Raw genomic sequence first — 19,046 nt, 5'->3', positions numbered from 1 at the left:
CAAGTGGGTTTGCGGCCGCCAACCCAGCTTTGCCACTGAGTTGCTATTGCTTCTGAGATGCGCAAATTATACTGGGAGGTCTTTGGGTGCAATAGGAAAAAGAGGAACGAATAACAGAGCTGTATCGTTATTTTTAGCCTCTGTGGTGCTGAAGCTGGGGGCTCTGGCACTCTTTTTCTGGGGTGATACCTCGGGTTTTGCTGTGATTCCTCCCTCATTCCTTAAAGCAATCTTGTAGCTCTTTTAGACCAGGGCTGCACATACTTCTTTAAACATCTAGATGCATCTACAGACATCAGTGCAGACACAGACAAAGGGAATATAGGGAATAAATGTAGAACATGACAGAAAAAATCATTTTGCCAGGTTGTGAATTCTTAGGTCTGGTGCTGTGGTTCTGCTTTGTCCCTCTGCCTCCCTGTACCAGGGACAAAGAGAGGCTGCCTAAGGTGAGGTGGAACGTGCTGCAGGACCCTGTGAATGCTACCCCAAGACTAAGTCATGGAAGAAATGATCTAGCAGACACCATTTAAGGGAAGAGACATGATCTCTGGTTTGGGACAGACACAAGCTGCATTTTGCTGAAGGATGGAAGAGGTATCACTGCATGTTTGCTTGGTTATACTCTGTGACTGGTAGTGGCTGTGGTGGGAGGTAGGTACCAGGCTGGGTGTACCCTTGGCATGACTTGAGGTGTCTCTTCTTTTGTTATGAGCAACCTTTATTTTCTGGAGTGAGTTTCCTTGCCAGTGCAGGAACAGTAAAATTGTGACACTGAGAGCTTACAGTTTCTCTTCCAGGAAAGCAAAAGCGAAGTTGTTTTTCAAACCCAAGAGCACTGCTGCTCTGCAGAAACGCTGCAAGGAGGTTTCTCGCATTGTTCCTGCAATCCTGAGACATGGCTCAGTTTTTAGGTTGGGGAAGAAAACATTGATCCTGAATTTTCAATTTCACAGGGTAGAAGATGGCATGTCTTGGAATACATGGACTTGTGACTTTTTTCAGGGTTATTTCTCCTTCCTTCTTCTCCCGTGAGATCAAAGTAAAACCTTTTATTAAATAGGGTAAAAGAAGTGACAGTTGCAGAATTTCAGCTAATTGGTTTTCTCTCCTATAGTGCAAGGTGCTAATATTAGTGGTTAGGCATTTGCACCAGGCATTGTTCCTGCTTTGAGGCAATGATTTTCGTGCTTGTAATGAACACTCTAAACCATTGCAAAATAGAAAAAGAAAAGAGTTATTAGGTCTTCTGGCACATTCTTTCACAGTGCAAGATTGTTCCCTGTGGTTTTCTTCAACACTGTGTTCTAGCTAGTCTTAAATTACCTAGGTTATAGAGGTGAATTATGTCTAGACTTCAGAATTTCAGCTAGGGAATGAAAGGAGCTGAATGTTTTGGACCCAGAACATTTGACATTTCAAAAATCAGAAATCAGCCTTAAAACACAAAACCAAAACCACCCAAATGACAACAGGTAATCTAGCACTTTCTGGGTTAGTTGTGACCAGAAATGTGGTTCATTTTAAAGAGCCAAAGCACTGCTGATTTTGCTGTTTCCACAGTGACAGAGTGAGGAGGTCTTTGGATGTTTCTTGTGAGAAAGTGAAGCCTCCCATCACATGTCTGCAGCTCTACAACAGAGAACTTCAGCTGTGCTGAAATTAGCACCGTTCATCTTATTTAGTCATGATCGGCACTGACTTACATGCCTGCCCTAAGAGTCTTGCCTTCAATAATCTGATGGAGACAAACCAACATGTAGGACAGTTGTTAAGTTTTCATTTAGGCATATTATTGACATGCTGTCTTTCAAATGCAGTCACAGATAAGCAAGTAGGTTATTCTGAGGAGCAGTTTTGACTGGCTCAGTGCTTCAAAAGATTGACAGAGATGATTTTGCAGTACTGGTGGAAGTCTGCTTTGAGCATTTTGTTTTGGTTTGTTTTAAGATGACAGTGAGAAATGCAGAACTTGCAGAATGAGCAATTGCTCACCAAAATAAATCATAGAATCCCAGAATCCCAGAATAGTTTGTGTTGGAAGGGACCTTAAAGCTCCTCCAGCTCCAACCCCTGCCACGGGCAGGGACCCCTTCCACTGGAGCAGCTTGCTCCAAGCCCCTGTGTCCAACCTGGCCTTGAGCACTGCCAGGGATGGGGCAGCCACAGCTTCTCTGGGCACCCTGTGCCAGCGCCTCAGCACCCTCACAGGGAAGAGCTTCTGCCTAAGAGCTCATCTCAGTCTCCCCTCTGGCAGGTTAAAGCCATTCCCCTTGGCCTGTCCCTACATCCCTTGTCCCAAGCCCCTCTCCAGGTTTCCTGCAGCCCCTTTAGGCACTGGAGCTGCTCTCAGGTCTCCCCTTCAGGAGCCTTCTCTTGTCCAGGCTGCCCCAGCCCAGCTCTCTCAGCCTGGCTCCAGAGCAGAGCTGCTCCAGCCCTCGCAGCATCTCCACGGCCTCCTCTGGCCTCTCTCCGACAGCTCCACGTCCCTCCTGTGCTGCTGCCCCAGAGCTGGATCAGGGCTGCAGGGGGGGTCTCCCCAGAGCACAGCAGAGGGGCAGGATCCCCTCCCTGAGCTGCTGCTCACGCTCTGGGAGTGCAGCCCAGCACATGGGGGGGTTCTGGGCTCAAGCACATGCTGCCAGGTCACAGGGAGCTTCTCCAGTCAATTCGGGTGTCTGTTGAGTGTCTCAGAGGTGGGTTTGAGCTGGTGCTTGGTTTATATACAAGCTTTTGCCACCAGAGTGGAGCCTCTCTGATAGGTACAGGGATGCTGGCTCCACAGCACCGGGCTGCATCAAGGGACTGCGCTTGCTACTGCATCATTGTAAATTGGAGCAGTAGTGGCTGGTAGAAACCCTTGTGGGGGAAGAGGCTGCAGTAACAGCTTGCTTTTCCTCTAATCGACTTGGAAGTGATTATGGAGTTATTTCTGGGATGAAGTAAAACCAAACACAGTGCTGCTCTCATGTACAAGTCTCCTAAGCAGAGGGTCTTTGAGAATGATTTCGATGGGGACAGAAGCTGACTCAGGAGAAGGGAAAGGATGGTGTGCAAAAACCTGAGAGCATGCATGGGCTGGGAAGCAGCGTTTGGGAAGACATTTTGGGCTGGGGTGGCTGGAGGAGGTGCAAGGGGCGAGTTTGATTGTTTGATTCTTCCTGTTCAAGAAAGCCAAAATCTGTGCCATCAGAATTATACCCAGGAGAGTTTCTGCTCAGAACTGCAGTAATCTCCAAGACCTTTGCTAGTTGGTTGCGTCAGAAGAAGCACCTGGACTGTACACGTAGGTTTTGCTTTGCTCTAAAAAGAGGTGCCCCATGAAGTCACTGGCAGTTTTGCATAAGAAAGAGAGCACTCTGGTGTTTGTTCTGTTACCAGTAATAAACACAGAACTACAGATTGGCACGAAGTTTTTCACTTTTTTGATACAGTTCCTACAGTCTCTTCCTGGAGAAATGAATTTGTTACGGTCTGAACAAGTGGTCTGTGCAGTAGTGGGAGCCAGCCGGCACCCAGAACGTGGTGATGAATAGCTCCTCATCAAACTGGTGACCTGACACAAGTAGGGTCCCTCTCAGATCCATTTTGGGTCCAACACTGTCTAGTGTCTTCATATGCACAAGTTTGATGGGGAACGGCTGAGGGACCTGGGGATTCAGTCTGGAGAAGAGAAGGCTCAAGGGGGACCTGATGGCTCCCTACAAGTGCCTGACAGGAGGATGGAACCAGGAGGGGCTGGGCTCTGCTCCCAAGGAACAAGGGATGGGACAAGAGGAAACGGCCTCAAGCTGCCCCAGGGCAGGTTTAGATGGAGCTGAGGAACAATTCCTGCCCCAGAGGGTGCTCAGGCATTGGAACAGGCTGCCCAGGGCAGGGCTGCAGTCACCGTCCCTGCAAGTGTTCACACAGCGTGGAGACGAGGCCTCAGTGCCATGGGTTAGTGGTGGCCTTGGCAGTGCTGGGAATGGTTGGACTGGATGAGCTGAAAGGGCTTTTCCAACCTGGCTGATTCTATGATTCTGTGTGATCTGGAACTTGGGATCAGGTGTTACCTGGACAGGGTGCTGGGAGGGACATCAAGTCTAGGTCATGCTTTGCCAAAAAAAGTTGGACCAAATGATCCTCGAGGTCCCTTCCGGCCTGGTATTCCCTGATTTTATGATTTATTCTCATTTTAAATATTAATTAGAGATTATCCTTGCACCATATTCTGGCCATCGGAAAGATGCCATTGATTTAGCTGAATTATCTGATGCAGATCTTAGTTTCTTAAACATGTGCAGTACAAGAAAGTAAAGGACATGCAGTCTTAAGCTACTTCTGCGTATAACTGACCTGCAATCATTGACTTTTTTAAATGGGAAAAACTAAACACAATGGCTTGGTTCCCTGTCCTTACACTGACATCGCTGTCTATCTTCATGCCATCTTTCACAAATCCCTGTGGCCAAGTAGGCTGAAAGCAGATGTGCTGATGGACCAGCACTGTTAATCATTGCTGCTCAGGTGGCTTCTGGCAAGATGCTGCGTGACTTTCACACACTGCAGTTTTGCAGGTTGCTGTTGTGTCCATGGCCAGGCTCCTGACTGCAGGCCCGTCTGCTGTCATGGGTGAAGAACAGGAAAGCCAAACCCAGCAGCTGAAAACCAGGAGAGAATCAAAAGAAAAGTGGGATAGCTGCAGAGAAGGTTTTTAAATCTGGCTGTTGTTTCTCAGTCTGTGGCTGATTTCTGGCACCATAATAAACACGGGTACTGCTAACTCGTTCAGACTGGTGTCTAAAAAAATCAGTTATTCACAGAAATCCTTGCTGACAGTTGTGAATGCCGGGTCACAGCTCTGTGGTGTGCATTTAGCAGCTTAACACAGCAAACCAAGTACAGGAGCAGCTTCGGGTTGCTGTTGGGAAGGAAAAAGGACTTGCAGAAGCCAAAACAGGCCAGCCAGGGGGTCAAACATAAGCAAGGTCTCTAGCATTCAGGTTGATTTTGCTTAACGGGATGGTTGGGAATTCCCCTAGAAATCTGTATTCAATAGTCCATTTTAAAACAAGAAAGTAATTTCAGGCAGAAAAGGAGGAAAAGTTTCTATTTTTTTTTTTTTTACAAATAAGTGCTTTGTGCAAATGCTACTTCTATGTTTTGGGTTTTTTTGGCCAAAAATGAGCATGTAACCATCAAGTAGCATGTATTACTGCTCCAGTGAAAATTTCACATTGAAGTGAATTTTCCAATGCCTGAAGCAAAGCAGTTTCTGACCAGCTCTGGACACTCAGGCATTTTTTGGTCCAGGTACCATGGGTACAATGCTCACCCCATGTCTCCTTCACTGGCAGGGATTTCTGCCAGCCATAGAGGTTGTACCCAGCCTGGCAAGTGTCACGCAGAAGCAAGAGGCCACCAGCTGCATCATCAGGGGACATCTGCTCCTATCAGTGACGTCCATTACCCAGTGTGTTTGCACACTACTGCGCATAAGCCAGCCCAAACAGTTGCTGCAGGCAGATAATCTGGAGCTGTCACTGGCTGTGCAGGGGCTGATCACACAGCAGGGCTGAGCTCCGTAGTGCCCAGGTTAGTGGTGAGGAGTGGGAGCATGTCGGTGTATGGGACATTACTGAAGGGCCCTCCAAAGGCAATGCAGGGCATCCTGTGGGGCACCCTGTCAGGTTGCATCCTTCATCCTGCCTCCATCTGTGGCTTCTAACAGACGTGCTTTTCCTGTGAAAATAGGGGTGAGGCTTTCTTTTGGCTTCTCCAGTGGCTAGCTTTTCAATGAAGCCCTGAATTTCTACCCCGTCTATTGCAAATTAAATAGACTATTGAAGAAGGACATGGAGCTGTTGGAGCAAGCCCAGAGGAGGCCACAAGGATGGTCAGGTGGCTGGATCACCTTCCATACAAAGACAGGCTGAGAAAGTTGGGGGTGTTCAGCCTGGAGAAGGGAAGATGCGTGGAGACCTCAGAGCAGCTTCCAGTGTCTGAAGGGGGCCTAAGAGGATGCTGGAGGGGGACAATAGGGTCAGGTTTTCCAATTCAGGTTCCTATAGGAAAATGCCTGCAACCTCCTCCAGCCCCCAGAAATGCTGATCATCACCTCTGTGTGAAGGGAGAGCGCTCAGATAGTTCTGCTCTCGCAAGCATTTGTTGGTTCTCTCTCACATCAGGTTCCCATATGAGTGTGGAGAAGAGCTCGCCAAAGACAGACTGCTAGTAAAACTTGTCTGTTTTGTTCTTGGTACCTGCTCTGTGTTAGCCAGGTGCTAAATATGGAATCGGATGCTGAAATCCATATTTCCCAGAATCAGTGCCCTTCTGTAACATATTTGTTAATTTTTACTTTTTTTTTTGCACTGATTGTTTTCGTGCAGTTATTGTGATAATGGCAAATGCTTTGAGCATTGGTCCAAGGTAATCTCTTATCTTGACTACAGAGAAGGGAAAATGTTAGCATTTCTGGTCAGCGCAGTTTCCAGTGGATGATACCCAGGGGCTGCTGAATGGAGTCCATGTATAGCTTTGTACCATGTGCAGATATGTTACGATCGGCTGCACAGGTTTAACAAATGAGAGATTATTCATGAATACTGGGGAAAAGTAACAATAAAAGTCAAAAGTATAAACTTGCAGACTTCACTGACCTGATGTTTCATGAAGTGGAAGTGTACTTCCACCAGCAAAGATATGCCTCAAAACCTGGCTGAGGACAGAGAGTGACCTGGCAGCAGAGGGAAGGTGCAGGGATGCTCCTAGTCTTCTGATTTGAAAATTTCAAATTCGGAGTTGAGCTGATGGATTCATTTGTCTTGCTTTATGTTTCTTATGTCCCTGATTCTGCTTGGCTTTACCTGAAGACGGGGTGGCACATCCTGGGATAACACTTGCATCTTGCTTTGGCTTTGAACCTCTTTGGAAACTGAGGATGTAGAGATGCATGGGGGAGGCTGAGGACCATCTGTACAAGACTCTGGTATTGTGTAACCAGTTACTTCTGTCCTCCTTCCTGTAAATACCAATGCTTATTATGCAAGAAGCACTGCTAGCAGACTTTGGAGGCAAGCAGAGCAAGGGCTGGATCTCTCACTGCTTGGGGGGGGTCAGCGTGCTGGGACTCAGCCCTCTACGGCTGTGGATTTTGGCTGCATGCTGGTGAGATCACCTACCTGGTGACCTGTCAGGTCTGTCTGCTGCAGGATATTTGATACAGCCGGGGTCTCTGTTAAAGTGCAGGTGAAAAGCTTATTTCAAGTCACTCCTTTCAGTTTTATTCTCTCTGTTTATCTTTGTTTTACAAACTGAGCCACAAACTCTGCATTGTGTAAATATGTATTTTATTTATTATCTGCTTTAGAATGACAGCAAGTGGAGACCACCAGCAACATTAGCTCCATTCACTAAAACATCAGTGACAAAAGCAACTGTTGGCATCACGTCCATGGGTAATTTTTAATTGGGAACTGTTTGAATTAAGGCATTATTCGGGTGTGCTTCATAATGGAGATACATGTATAGGTAGATATAGATATAAATATAATTTTTTTTTTTTTAATAGGGAAGTGATGGTGAAGAGATAAATAGATGGACACTTGTAATTTGCTTTAGGTTTAACAGGTCCTTCCTGTTCTCGGCAGCTGTACTATTAGTAACTTTTCAGAAGCCTCATAACCTGCTTTTTTTTCTGTTGCTAAACAGACTAATGAAGCAGAACCCATCTGTTCTTGCTTTACTGGGGACTGCATCAAACATCTCAGTTTTCATTTTGTTCTTATTTCTTACTTAATTGTTCCCATAAGAAGAGAAATGCTCAGTATTGCCCCCATTGCTAGAGCCAAGAGTAAAATCTACAGATGAGAATAACCTGATTGTGATGTAAATTGACAAAAAAAAAGATCACCCATGGAGATGGCAGCAGGATCACTGGAACATAAAACAGTAACATAAAATACAATAAAAATCTTTTTACACCAATCTGCCATGTTTTTTATGTTTGAAATAGGAGTGCATTGCACATTGTAATCAAACCCTAATCTAGCACTTTTGTGATATGTACCTTGGATTTGACATGCATTAAGACTGCTTGCAACATTCTGCTGTTTCTGAGTAGAGTTGTGAAGTGCTTAGTGCTGACTCCTCAGAGTTGCTACATCCCATTCACTACACTGAGCAGTTTGAAAGCCAGGTGAAAATACTGGGAGGCAGAAAACAGAAAGGCTCGGTATTGTAAAGAGAGATGTACTGAACTTGTTTCTTTAGTTTTGGATGTGAGATCCGGCAGCAGCATAGCACAAGGGTTTCTTTTGGAGATGGAAGCCAAGGATTTGCTGACCTTGAGTTGTCAAGGACCGTGCAGTGGTCAGTACATCACTGTGTTTTCCCATCTGGATGTGGGGATCGTAGCTTTTTAGAGCGAGTGACCTGTGGCCCTGCATGTTGTGGGTGCAGCCATCCAGCAGCTCTAGACTGCACCACCCCCTGCTCTACCTCCGCTGTGTTGACGGGGTGATTTAATGCTTTGCATGCACGCAGCTTCTCACCAGCTTCCCATCAGCTTTGCCTGGTCAGAGCGAGGCTCAGGAGATTCAGTTCCACTGAAGTGTCCCCAGCATCCAGCAGTGCTTGGGTCTGGGGTTTTGCTCACTTAATCTGAAAAAGTCGTGTTGGTGAGTGATCCTGCCCCTCTGGTGTTCCAGAGCTGCTTGGCGTTTCACACTGCTGTTTCTTTCTTTTCTCTGGATGCATTTGCTTGTCTGTTTTCTGTATGTGCATGCTTCCTGCAGATCCATTGCATGTTGTTAATTACGTTGCAAGCAGTGCATTGAAAAATCAGGTTTATCTACGAAACGAGCTGCATAAAAAAAATGGGGATGTCAGTAGGAGTGAGCAGAAGGTGTCTGCTATGATAGAGGTGTGAGCAAAGAGCTCATTTGTGTAAACACAGAAAGAAACTCACCACAAATACCAGTTTTTTTCCCTCCTTCTCACTTAATTGCATGGAAATTCCTTCTCAATGGGAGGATAACCTTTTTTGAAAAGGTATTTCCATGAGTGGTGGCCTCTGAGAATGATCTTGGATTCTCTCTTTCATAATTTCCAATAGAAACCCAGACTGGTTTCTAGGAAATGTTTTCATTTGGAAATGCTGAAATGGGGCAGATACAGGACCCATGTATGGTCAACAGGCTGTGGGGTATTTTTTCAGACCATGTGCTCTGACAGACATGTTCTGTAGGTACCTTCAGGTTTCACTGTTGGCAGCTGTCCAGATGGCTCCTCCATGGAACAGGCACCTGCATGGCTGCTTTTGCAGTTCTTGCAGGTCTCCATCAGTCCCTGGAGTGTGAAGCTCCCTCAGGCAGTGGTGTCTGAGCTGGGAGATGGTCTTACAGCGATGTGTGTGCAGAGGGATGTGTTTTGGGGCATGTGGTTTGTGCCACACATGGACCTCCAAAACCTCCCCCGGTGGAATAACTTTCTAGGGCCATACCCATGTGTTGGAGGCAGGCAGGTTTAGAAGAGCTTTCCAGCATCTCAGCCTTATAGTGATTCTCAGACACCAGTCAAATAGGTAGGAAAAGTCAAATTGTGCCATTGCCGATGTGTGCTTTTGTTAGAAAAGACTGAAGCAGACAATTACCTGGTGCCACCAAGCTGTGGGAAGTCTCCATAGTGCTTCCCAGTGGCTGCATCACAGCTGGGGATCTTGTTCAAGCTCTGCAGCTTCAAGAGCCTGGACCTCCCCTACCTCTTTTACTCCTGAGCTGTTGTCATATTTAACACCAGTTTCTTCAGAAGCCATGCCAGTGCCTGGATTTTCTAGTGGGAGGATATGCTCCTCCTGGTATCCAATTGATGTTGCAGCAACAATTGATGTTGATGCATTTGAGAGCCCAGCCCTGGCAGAACTCACAGCCAGCACTGCAAGGGAGCGGAGGCTCGGTCGCGAGGGGACCAATGCCGGGACTGGTGGTTTCACCCACACAAGATGCTTTACTACTTCTGCTTTCTTTCATAGTTCACATTTCACTTCTAGCTGCTTTACTTTTGGTTGTTTGACATGGCAAGCTCTTCCAACAGCCCTTCTGTGGGGCTGCTGTGGATGGTCAACATTATGCCTGTGACTTCAGGGAAACTAATTTTGAAGGCATGCTTCTGTAGGCAGAGAGACTTGCAGAAATAATATCAGCAAGTTTATTTCCTGCAGGGTTTATAGAACCTGATGTTCTGTCTCTTCCTGGCATCCGGTTGTTCCAGCATGTTTTAGTTGCATTAAATAGTCAACAAGAAGCAACACGAAGACTTGAGTTATGTGTGTATGGGAATAATGAGGCAAAGTCATGGATTGCTCCCTTTCTGCAAAACCTGTGAGTGACAATCTTGATAACATGCTTTCAGGTAATTATTGCTGAGGTTTAGAGCATTTTAGTATATACTTATGTGGTGTATTTGATTTTTTTAGTTTATGTTTCACTGTGGGAGGTACACAGGAAATGTTTAATGGGCAAGCATGTCTCAGTTGCTCTTTCATGTCTGTTTTCTTATCAGCAAAATACAAATCCGCAGCTTTCTGACAATGAAACCATATGGTAACTCTTTCTGACAAATTGGTTTTGCAATACAGATAATCCTGGCTGTACATAAGAAGAGATATTTTAGATTATTTTGCCTTAATTCTTGCATTACTATTTTATTTTTCAATGCCTGGAAATTATGTATGTGGCTATTTCTGAACCCGGAGGATTGGCTGAATTAAGAATTTACGGAGTATGCTGCATTTTAGTGTTTTTACCTTGAGCACAGTTATTTTTCATATGAAATAATCTGTTCATTTGCTATAGCAAATCGCCTTCTTCTCAGTTGGCAGACAGTAACAGCAGATTCAGATACTTTTTGAATGCTGGATAGCATCTCAGTGTGAAGCCAAGCTAAGAAATGCATTTGCATAAATCATCTCTTGCTTTACCAGAAGCTGCAGAGGTAGCTGCAGAGGTAGCTGCAGGAACTTGAATTGACTTGGGCAGCTGATGGCTGAGGGCCATCTCCATTCACCAGAGTGGATGCTTTACATTTTCTTCTTGTATTTGGGAGTAATAGCCGCTATCTGGAAGCGTAAGCAGAACATGAGCCTGGGAGTGGAGAACAACAGTGAGGAGTAATGGGAACTGGGTGCTGGAGGCACATATCAAGTCTAGAAACAATGCTATGAAGCTAATCAAAACTGAACAACACATCATGAGTGTTTGTGGTTATTATAAACTACATAGAAATGGCTGGTAGGCTGTTAAGTCCTCAAGTGTTCCTTCTAGCTTTAGGTGCTGGCTGTCAGGCATGAATTGGTGGGGTTTGAGATGTAGCTATTGCAAAAGCTCTGTGAGCAATAATTAGGGGGTTTATTCAGTTTTACATTTCTGGGTGCTAACAGTTCCTGCAGACCAAGACTTGAACATGATGTTTTCTAGATGCTCAGAATAGAAATGTAAATCAAGGTGTAAATCTGGTCAGCACAAATGCAGTATTTGTGTTTTACTTCAGGAGGCAATGCAACCTCCACCACCAGCCTCAGCTGACACCAAAAATGGAAACGTACTGCATTTAAACAAACAACAATGAAGTTCTTGGCTGTAGCAGATATAGTTAGATAAGCATGCCTGAAGAGTTATCATGGTTTAAGCAAGGACTGTCATGGTTTAAGCCCAGCTGGTAACTCAGAACCACGCAACCGCTCACTCACTTGCCCTTTTTGTCTCCAACACACCCCCCCCCCCCTTATCTCTGAGATAAGAGCAGTTCAGTAACTAAGGTATAACACAAACCACTGCTGCTGCCACCAATAATAATAATGATAAGGGAAATAACAAGGGAAGAGCTCACCATCCACTGACCACTACCCAGCCCAATCCAAGCAGCAATCTGGGCCTTCTGGGTAACTGCCCCCAGTTTCTATACTGGGCATGACGTGCTGTGGTATGGAATATCCCTTTGGCTAGTTTGGGTCAGGTGTCCTGTCTCTTCTTCCTCCTGGCTTCCCATCCTCCCTGGCAGAGCATGAGACTAAGAAAGCCCTTGGTCGGGGTAAGCACTACTGGGCAACATCTGTCTGGAACATCTGCTTCAATATGAAGGCGGAAGCTTACCTAAGCAATGATTTTCTGGAGATGGAAGGGTAAAATTAACCTAGCAGAAAAGTGAATGCAGCAAGTAACCACAAAAACATTATAGACAGTTAATGGCAAAGGATGCTAGAGGTTACAGGAGACATTTTACAAATGAGTTATTAGAAGACTATCACTAATGAAAATAAGGGCAAATTTTATCCAGGGATATTAAATCTGAACTTGGCTGAAATTCATGAAGTCAAACTAGCAAACATCCATTTATGCATTGCAATAAAAGTATTTGTAAAGTGCAAAAAATAGTGACAAGGTTAATGTTTTGACTTTAGTGTGAAGAGGAAGAAAAAATGATATTTCTACTCTGGCCAAATGCAGGTACGTAATATGCAGTTGATGAACTTTCAGCTCATCATCTGTGTAGAGCCAGGTATAGAAGCTTTCAAAAGTTGAGCTCTCATTAGCTGTCATTAATGAGAACCTCTGGGGGTCCTGCCCCAATTACATTCCTACGGGAATGATCCTCTGGGGATGACATAGTGCTGTTACAGCCTTGGTCAAAGCAAGGAAATATCCATGGTTTCATGAGACATTGACTGTCGGAAATCTTTGTAGTGCTGAAGTGAAGAAAAATGTGTTAAAATCCACAGCTGAGGAATAATGCTGACAAGGGCACTGACATTCAGAGATTTTAGTCATTCAGCATACACTGTCATGGGCAAGGACCATGCAGGAAAGGGTCAAGAGGGCCTGAACCAACTACAGCTGCACCTATTACTCAGGACGGTCAATGCTAGATTAGATGAAATATTTCTTGAAATAAAGGATCCAGTTCCAAATGAACATTTCTTTGGAGAGCAGAGGCTGAATACTAAGCCCAGGTAAACTGGCAAGTCTACTGCAACTGTCTAATGAGGGCTACTATGGTGGCTAAGCAGATGGGCTTTGAATCACATTTAGCCCTGACTTACCTTCTGCCTCTGGTGCAGCTACAAGTGTCACCAAGGTGAACTCTAAGTATGTGATCCGGTATCTAAAAATGGCCTTGAAAGCATAAAATGCAAAAAGGTAGATACTTTGCGTCTTAGAACCATGGTTTTTCATGGGAAATCTCTGAGTCATTAAAGTAAAAAGAAAAGTTCAAACTTGTAATACTCATCTGGAGTGAGGAGGAGATTGTCCCATGCACACGTCCCATGTGTGCCAGTATCAGGATGTTGGAGGGAAGGGCAAGAGATGACGGGAAATGACCCTCTAGAAAATATTTGCTGTCATTGAGGCAAATTGCTGCCATAAGAAGAGACTGAAAGAAGTGGCAAAACAAACAGAAATAATCTACCTGGAATTAAACCAGGCATGGTTTTAAAAGCTAGACCTCAATACATATTTACTTAGTAGATTAGAGCAGATATTGTCACTGTGGGTTTTGCGTTTGCCTTTGCTGAGATTTCTTTGTGTTTGTTTCCCAGCGGGTTGGGGGTTTTAAGAGAGTAGATTGGAGATGAGCAGTCAGCATGTCTGCTGTGGTTTGTTCACAGCAGCTTAATATTAACGAATGACCAGGGGGAGATTTAGTATTAAAAATAAAATAAATTTTCTATCAACATGTGATTCTGTCAAGATACTCTCAAGAGGGCTCTTAAAAACTTACATTTCTTCTTGCTTATAAGTGTGGGAATCATCTTTTCCCCCTGTAATCTTTTGTGTGTCATCATAGTGTTTGCAGTTCTGGTCATGCAACTGCAGTGCAGCTGCCTCTCAGTCTGCTGAAGTCATCTGGAAATCCAGTGCAAGGTAGGGAACCCGGGCTCTGATGCAGAAGCAGTGCTGGTATTCAGTAAATGTAGAAAAAAAGAACAGTTTCCACATCATGTCACTGCACGTGTGCAAACCCAGACCCTGTATTATTGTTGGGTTTGAAGTCTATCTGGATATTGGATATTGTCTTCAAATCTGTGTTTAAAATGAGTGTGAAACAAGGAAAGTTGTGACAGTCAAACTCAATGTATAAAGTTAGTGGCTGGGCAGCAGTATGAACAACAAAGAAACAAAAAAAAGAGAAAAGCTGAATGAACAAAAATGTACTAAAAATGCCTGGTACACTATAAAGCAGAGTTTGTCATTGAACATGGAGGTAAGTTGAATGTAGTTCTGCTATATGTCTATGTTTCTGTCCCCTCTGTGTAGCTTTTGAATCTACTGGCTCATTTCAGCCAAGACTAACAGAGGTATATTCTCCTGAAAGACAGGAAGTTCCCATAGGATCAGGAAAAGGTGCTACCAAGTAGATTGACGTCCTGAAATACGTGATCAGTCCATCAGAGCTTGCAAAGTTGGCATGGGGGAAGATGTGTTATGAGTACTTCCAGTATGGAAGATGCCAGCCTGAGTACTTAATTGAACACATACTGTCCAACAAGACAGGAATCCGTAGGAGACCATGCCACTCCCAGAATGACTTTTTAATAGTTTAACGTGTACCAGCCTAAGCAATACTTGTTGCAGTACAAGTAAAACCCCGCTTTGTGCCAGGGGTCAGACTAGGGGAACTACTGAATGGCACCGAAGGGGGCTTGGCCTTGGGCTGTGCTTGGCAGAGCCCTCAGCATCACCCTCCCTGAGGTCTGTTATTTGTTTTGACCATTAACTCAGATTTACAGTCTGATAGCAATAAAACTGGCTCTGGCACTGCATTGTCTCACTTTGGTTTTGTTCTGCAGGGCAGTGCAGCCACGTCTTCCCCCCCCAGCTCGGCACGCTAAACATCCTTCATGGCAACGGCACGGCTGTGGGGACTGTAATAACCTTCCAGTGCTCTGCTGAGTACCAGCTGGAGGGACCTGGCTTCATCACCTGTGTTTGGAAAGGGAATGGTACCCAGTGGACAGCCGGAGTGCCCTCCTGCCAGCGTAAGGTTCTTTCCAAACCATTCACAACCCCTTTAGGCTGCATTGTGTTTATTTTGCCCTGCCCATCTCCTGCATTAGGATTAATTCGAGACATCTGGGCAAAGAAAAAGACAAATTCAGTTTCCTTCAAAGTTGCCCTCACTGACTGTAATTATGCTCCATATGTATGCTGACATAATTCATTATCAGGACGCAGAAAAGACTCGGTCAGGTTTGTGCCGGATCTCATGTCACCAGCTCCCACAGTGCAGCGCCCAGAGTAACTGTGGCTCTATAGCTACAAGCTGTACCATTCTTCAGAAAGTGTGTAGCTATGAGCAGCTAATGTGCAAACTTGTTTGCAAACCCTCTAATCTCCCGGCTTCCTTTCCTGAAGATACTTTTGCTGCAAAACAAATGCAGTGATACTTCTTGAACAATTCCAGGTTGTTGCCTGTGGGCAGCTGCCTGGGAAAGTTACCACATTGACAAACCATGTTTGAATGGCATCAGGATTAACTACTTTTCATGCTGCGTTCCTTCTTATTTAATACAATAATTTAGTTATTACTAATTAGTTAGTAATTTGACTAGGCCCAAGCAAAACATGGTACCTCTGAGTGTTGAGAATCTCATTCTGTGTCTCAGACCTCGGATATTTTAAATCAGAAGTAGATGGATGGCTCCTATAGACACTTTATGCTTCCTCTCAAGCTCAGCTATTCTTATATCTTATTTGAGAGATTCCATTAAAGAAAAATGAGAGAAATCATAGAATCATAGAATAGTGAAGGTTGGAAAGGACCTTAAGATCATCAAGTTCCAACCCCCCTGCCATGGCCAGGGACACCTCACACAAAACCATATCACCCAAGGCTTCATCCAACCTGGTCTTGAACACTGTCAGGGATGGAGCATTCACAACCTCCCTGGGCAACCCATTCCAGTGCCTCACCACCCTTACAGGAAAGAATTTCCTCCTTATATCCAATCTAAACTTCCCCTGTTTAAGTTTTAACCGGTTACCCCTTGTCCTATCACTGCAATCCCAAATGAAGAGTCCCTCCCCAGCATCCCTATAGGCCCCCTTCAGATACTCCCTCCAGAGGCTGCAGCAGTATAATGCTTTGTGTGGAGCTCAGCTGAACCATTTTTGGTGCTGATCTTTGTGGTGTTGGAAGAACTACAGGAGTTACGAAGCAAGACCCGCTTAGTGCTCCAAATGAGTTGGAGCTCCAAATCTGCTTTAGCTATGCCACACCACATTCCCACTCCTCCTTTTGTCTGGATAACTTACTTCCAGCATCAGATCACTGTGAACACTCAGCCCTGCAGATGTTGTCCCTTCTCCCATTCTGCATCCTTCCCCAAACAGAGGAAGAGCTGTTGTTCACTGCCTGCAAGGTAGAATGCAACTACATGGAACTGTCCCTGCTCTAAAGGACAGTTCTTTAAAGCCATTTCCCCTTCTCAGTATTTGGTTTTGCAGCTCCAGTCCTTGTTAACAATTGCTTATAAATCATAGAATCACAGAATAGTTAGGGTTGGAAAGGACCTTAAGATCATCCAGTTCCAGCTCCCCTGCCATGGGCAGGGACACCTCACACTAAACCATGGCACCCAAGGCCTCATCCAACCTGGTCTTGAACACTGCCAGGGATGGAGCATTCACAACCTCCCTGGGCAACCCATTCCAGTGCCTCACCACCCTCACAGGAAAGAATTTCCTCCTTATATCCAATCTAAACTTCCCCTGTTTAAGTTTTAACCCGTTACCCCTTGTCCTATCACTACAATCCCTAATGAAGAGTCCCTCCCCAGCATCCCTATAGGCCCCCTTCAGATACTGGAAGCTGCTATGAGGTCTCCACGCAGCTTCTCTTCTCCAGGCTGAACAGCCCCAACTTTCTCAGCCTACCTTCATATGGGAGGTGCTTCAGTCCCCTGATCATCCTCGTGGCCCTTCTCTGGACTTGTTCCAACAGTTCCATGTCCAATTGCATTTGGGATGCTGACAAAGTTGTGCTTTTTAGCTACTGCAGCACTCAAGGCATTGTGTTTAATTAATTACAGTGATTAAATACTTGTGAACGATTCATGAGTAGCTTATAAAATAGAGATTTTTAAATACCCTAACTGGAGGCTTGCATAGCTCTAAGCCAAAGCTTAGTCTGGTATCTTGGCACAGTCTAACGTGAAAGTCCTTGCGGAGCTACTATTAGCAGAAGTGGGAAGCAGGTAGGTTACAGGATTGTTTAATGAAAATGTGAATGATGAATTCATGGCTTGACCTTAGAAACATGCTTCTGTGTTTGCTTTGCTGCAGCCATATCAAAATATGAGAGTTTTGGATTTAAGGTTGCAGTGATTGCCTCCATCGTGAGCTGTGCCGTCATTCTGCTGATGTCCATGGCTTTTTTAACTTGTTGTCTTATCAAGTGTGTGAAGAAAAGTGAAAGGAGGAGGACTCAAAGGTATGTCAAGAAAAGATTTTTAAAGCCAGGGTAAGACTGTTCATCAGATGGATCCCACTGCTGTGATAGCAGAGAGCTTCAAAGGACTTGATGCTTGCAACACTGCAATGATGTTAACTACTTAAAATCCTTAATTTGTAGGTCAAGCATTAGGCATAGAAAGACTTGGAATTCGAGCGTATTTAGGCACCTAATGTCCGTTAATATCAGATAACCTCAGTGGGTCTGGGCAGATCTGGATTTATCCAGGATTATGCAAAAGCTGAACATACAAGTCTTATTTACTGGCCCAGTCTTTCTCTCCTTGAATTATTTAACCTTGGCTGCATTTTCCCTTCTTCTCTCTCTCTTTCTCTTTTGCTTTTCTTGAGCACTGCTGGGAAAATTAATCTACCCATGTCAAAACCATCAAAAGTCCTCACTGCCTGCAAAGCTGTCACAACATTGTGCTGGAAGGAGACAGGATTTTGTCTTCTGCCTTGATGTTCAGGATTAGAAACAGGCACAGGAAGAAGTAAATTTTACCAGTATAAAAACTCAGTGTGAAGTGTGCTGCATGACCACATCTGGCTATATGCTAAAGCCGAGCCACTGTTGCTCATGTGAGCATCCATCCAAAGTGACCTGCTGCAGGATGCTTTCCATGAGTGCCTCTTTTTGATTTTCCTCTCACTTTTCCTGCTTGTTGTTCCCATGTCTGTATGTAGCTTGTGGAGGTGGCCGCACCTGTCCTGTGGTGCACACAGTAAGCTGAACTCTGATTTTCATAGATTCATAGAATGGTTAGGGTTGGAAAGGACCTTAAGATCATCTAGTTCCAGCCCCCTACCTCTTCTTGCTTCCAAGAAGTGTTTGGAGTAAGGCAGAGTAGCAGTGGAGTAGAGGGAGATCAGGGAGGACACAGTGAAGGTCTCTGGTCTGAGCTGTGTTTTATCTAGAGCTGTGAGGGAACCAGCGTAGGGGGGAAATTCTGTCATATTGAAATTTGACTGCAGATACAGATTTTCCCTCAAAAGGATTTTGTGAGACAAAAAAAAAAAAAGGAAGTCTTTGGTGTCATTCATGATATTAGGTAGCATGAAATAACTTTTGAAATGGAAGGGTTGATTGGCATTTTTGGAATTGCCACTTTTTGATAAGACTGTTCATATCATAGTCCTTGCTTTTCATTTATTTTAAATGAAGTTTTCTCACTTAGCCATTCACATGACTATGATAACTTGGTATTTTTCTCTTATGAAAGAAAAGCCCTTCACATAAGGCATTTTGACATGGTTCTGTCATCAGGCTTAATGCTATTCCCTTTGCTGGGAGCTTCTCCATTCTCTTCTGCTGTCTGTCCTCCCTTCACGGTCCCATGAAGGAACTGCTCCAACACGGCCTGTCCACAAGCCCTATTCCTGGAGGGGTGCTCTGGGCACTGTAGACAGTGTGTGGCTTGGTAGAAGCTTGGTAGAAAGCACCTGAGATGATGTAGAAACTGTCCATGTCATGTGAGAAAGAGTAACGCATCCCTGTGTGTAATATGCTTGATCTGCAACGTACCAGATGTGGTGGTAGCATCTCTTTTGTTG

General features: G+C 44.8%; 1 protein-coding gene across 3 annotated transcripts in view; it reads left to right on the top strand.

The window, feature by feature from the left end:
- The window catches only part of SUSD3 (sushi domain containing 3), a 35,443-nt gene that overhangs the window by 3,668 nt on the left and 12,729 nt on the right, over positions 1-19,046 (top strand). For all 3 annotated transcript variants that reach the window (XM_061473036.1, XM_061473034.1, XM_061473035.1), the window contains exons 2-3: positions 14,831-15,019; positions 17,325-17,472. In XM_061473036.1, coding sequence (XP_061329020.1) covers positions 14,831-15,019; positions 17,325-17,472 — 337 coding nt within the window. The remainder of the gene's footprint in view (positions 1-14,830; positions 15,020-17,324; positions 17,473-19,046) is intronic.

Source organism: Pezoporus flaviventris, unplaced genomic scaffold (genome assembly GCF_033815535.1).
Source record: "Pezoporus flaviventris isolate CSIRO_AGI_PZ_B2104156 unplaced genomic scaffold, CSIRO_AGI_Pfla_v1 ptg000073l, whole genome shotgun sequence".
NCBI lineage: Eukaryota > Metazoa > Chordata > Aves > Psittaciformes > Psittacidae > Pezoporus > Pezoporus flaviventris.
Note: the sequence above shows the minus strand (reverse complement) of the source record. Positions and strands in the feature narration are given on the sequence as shown.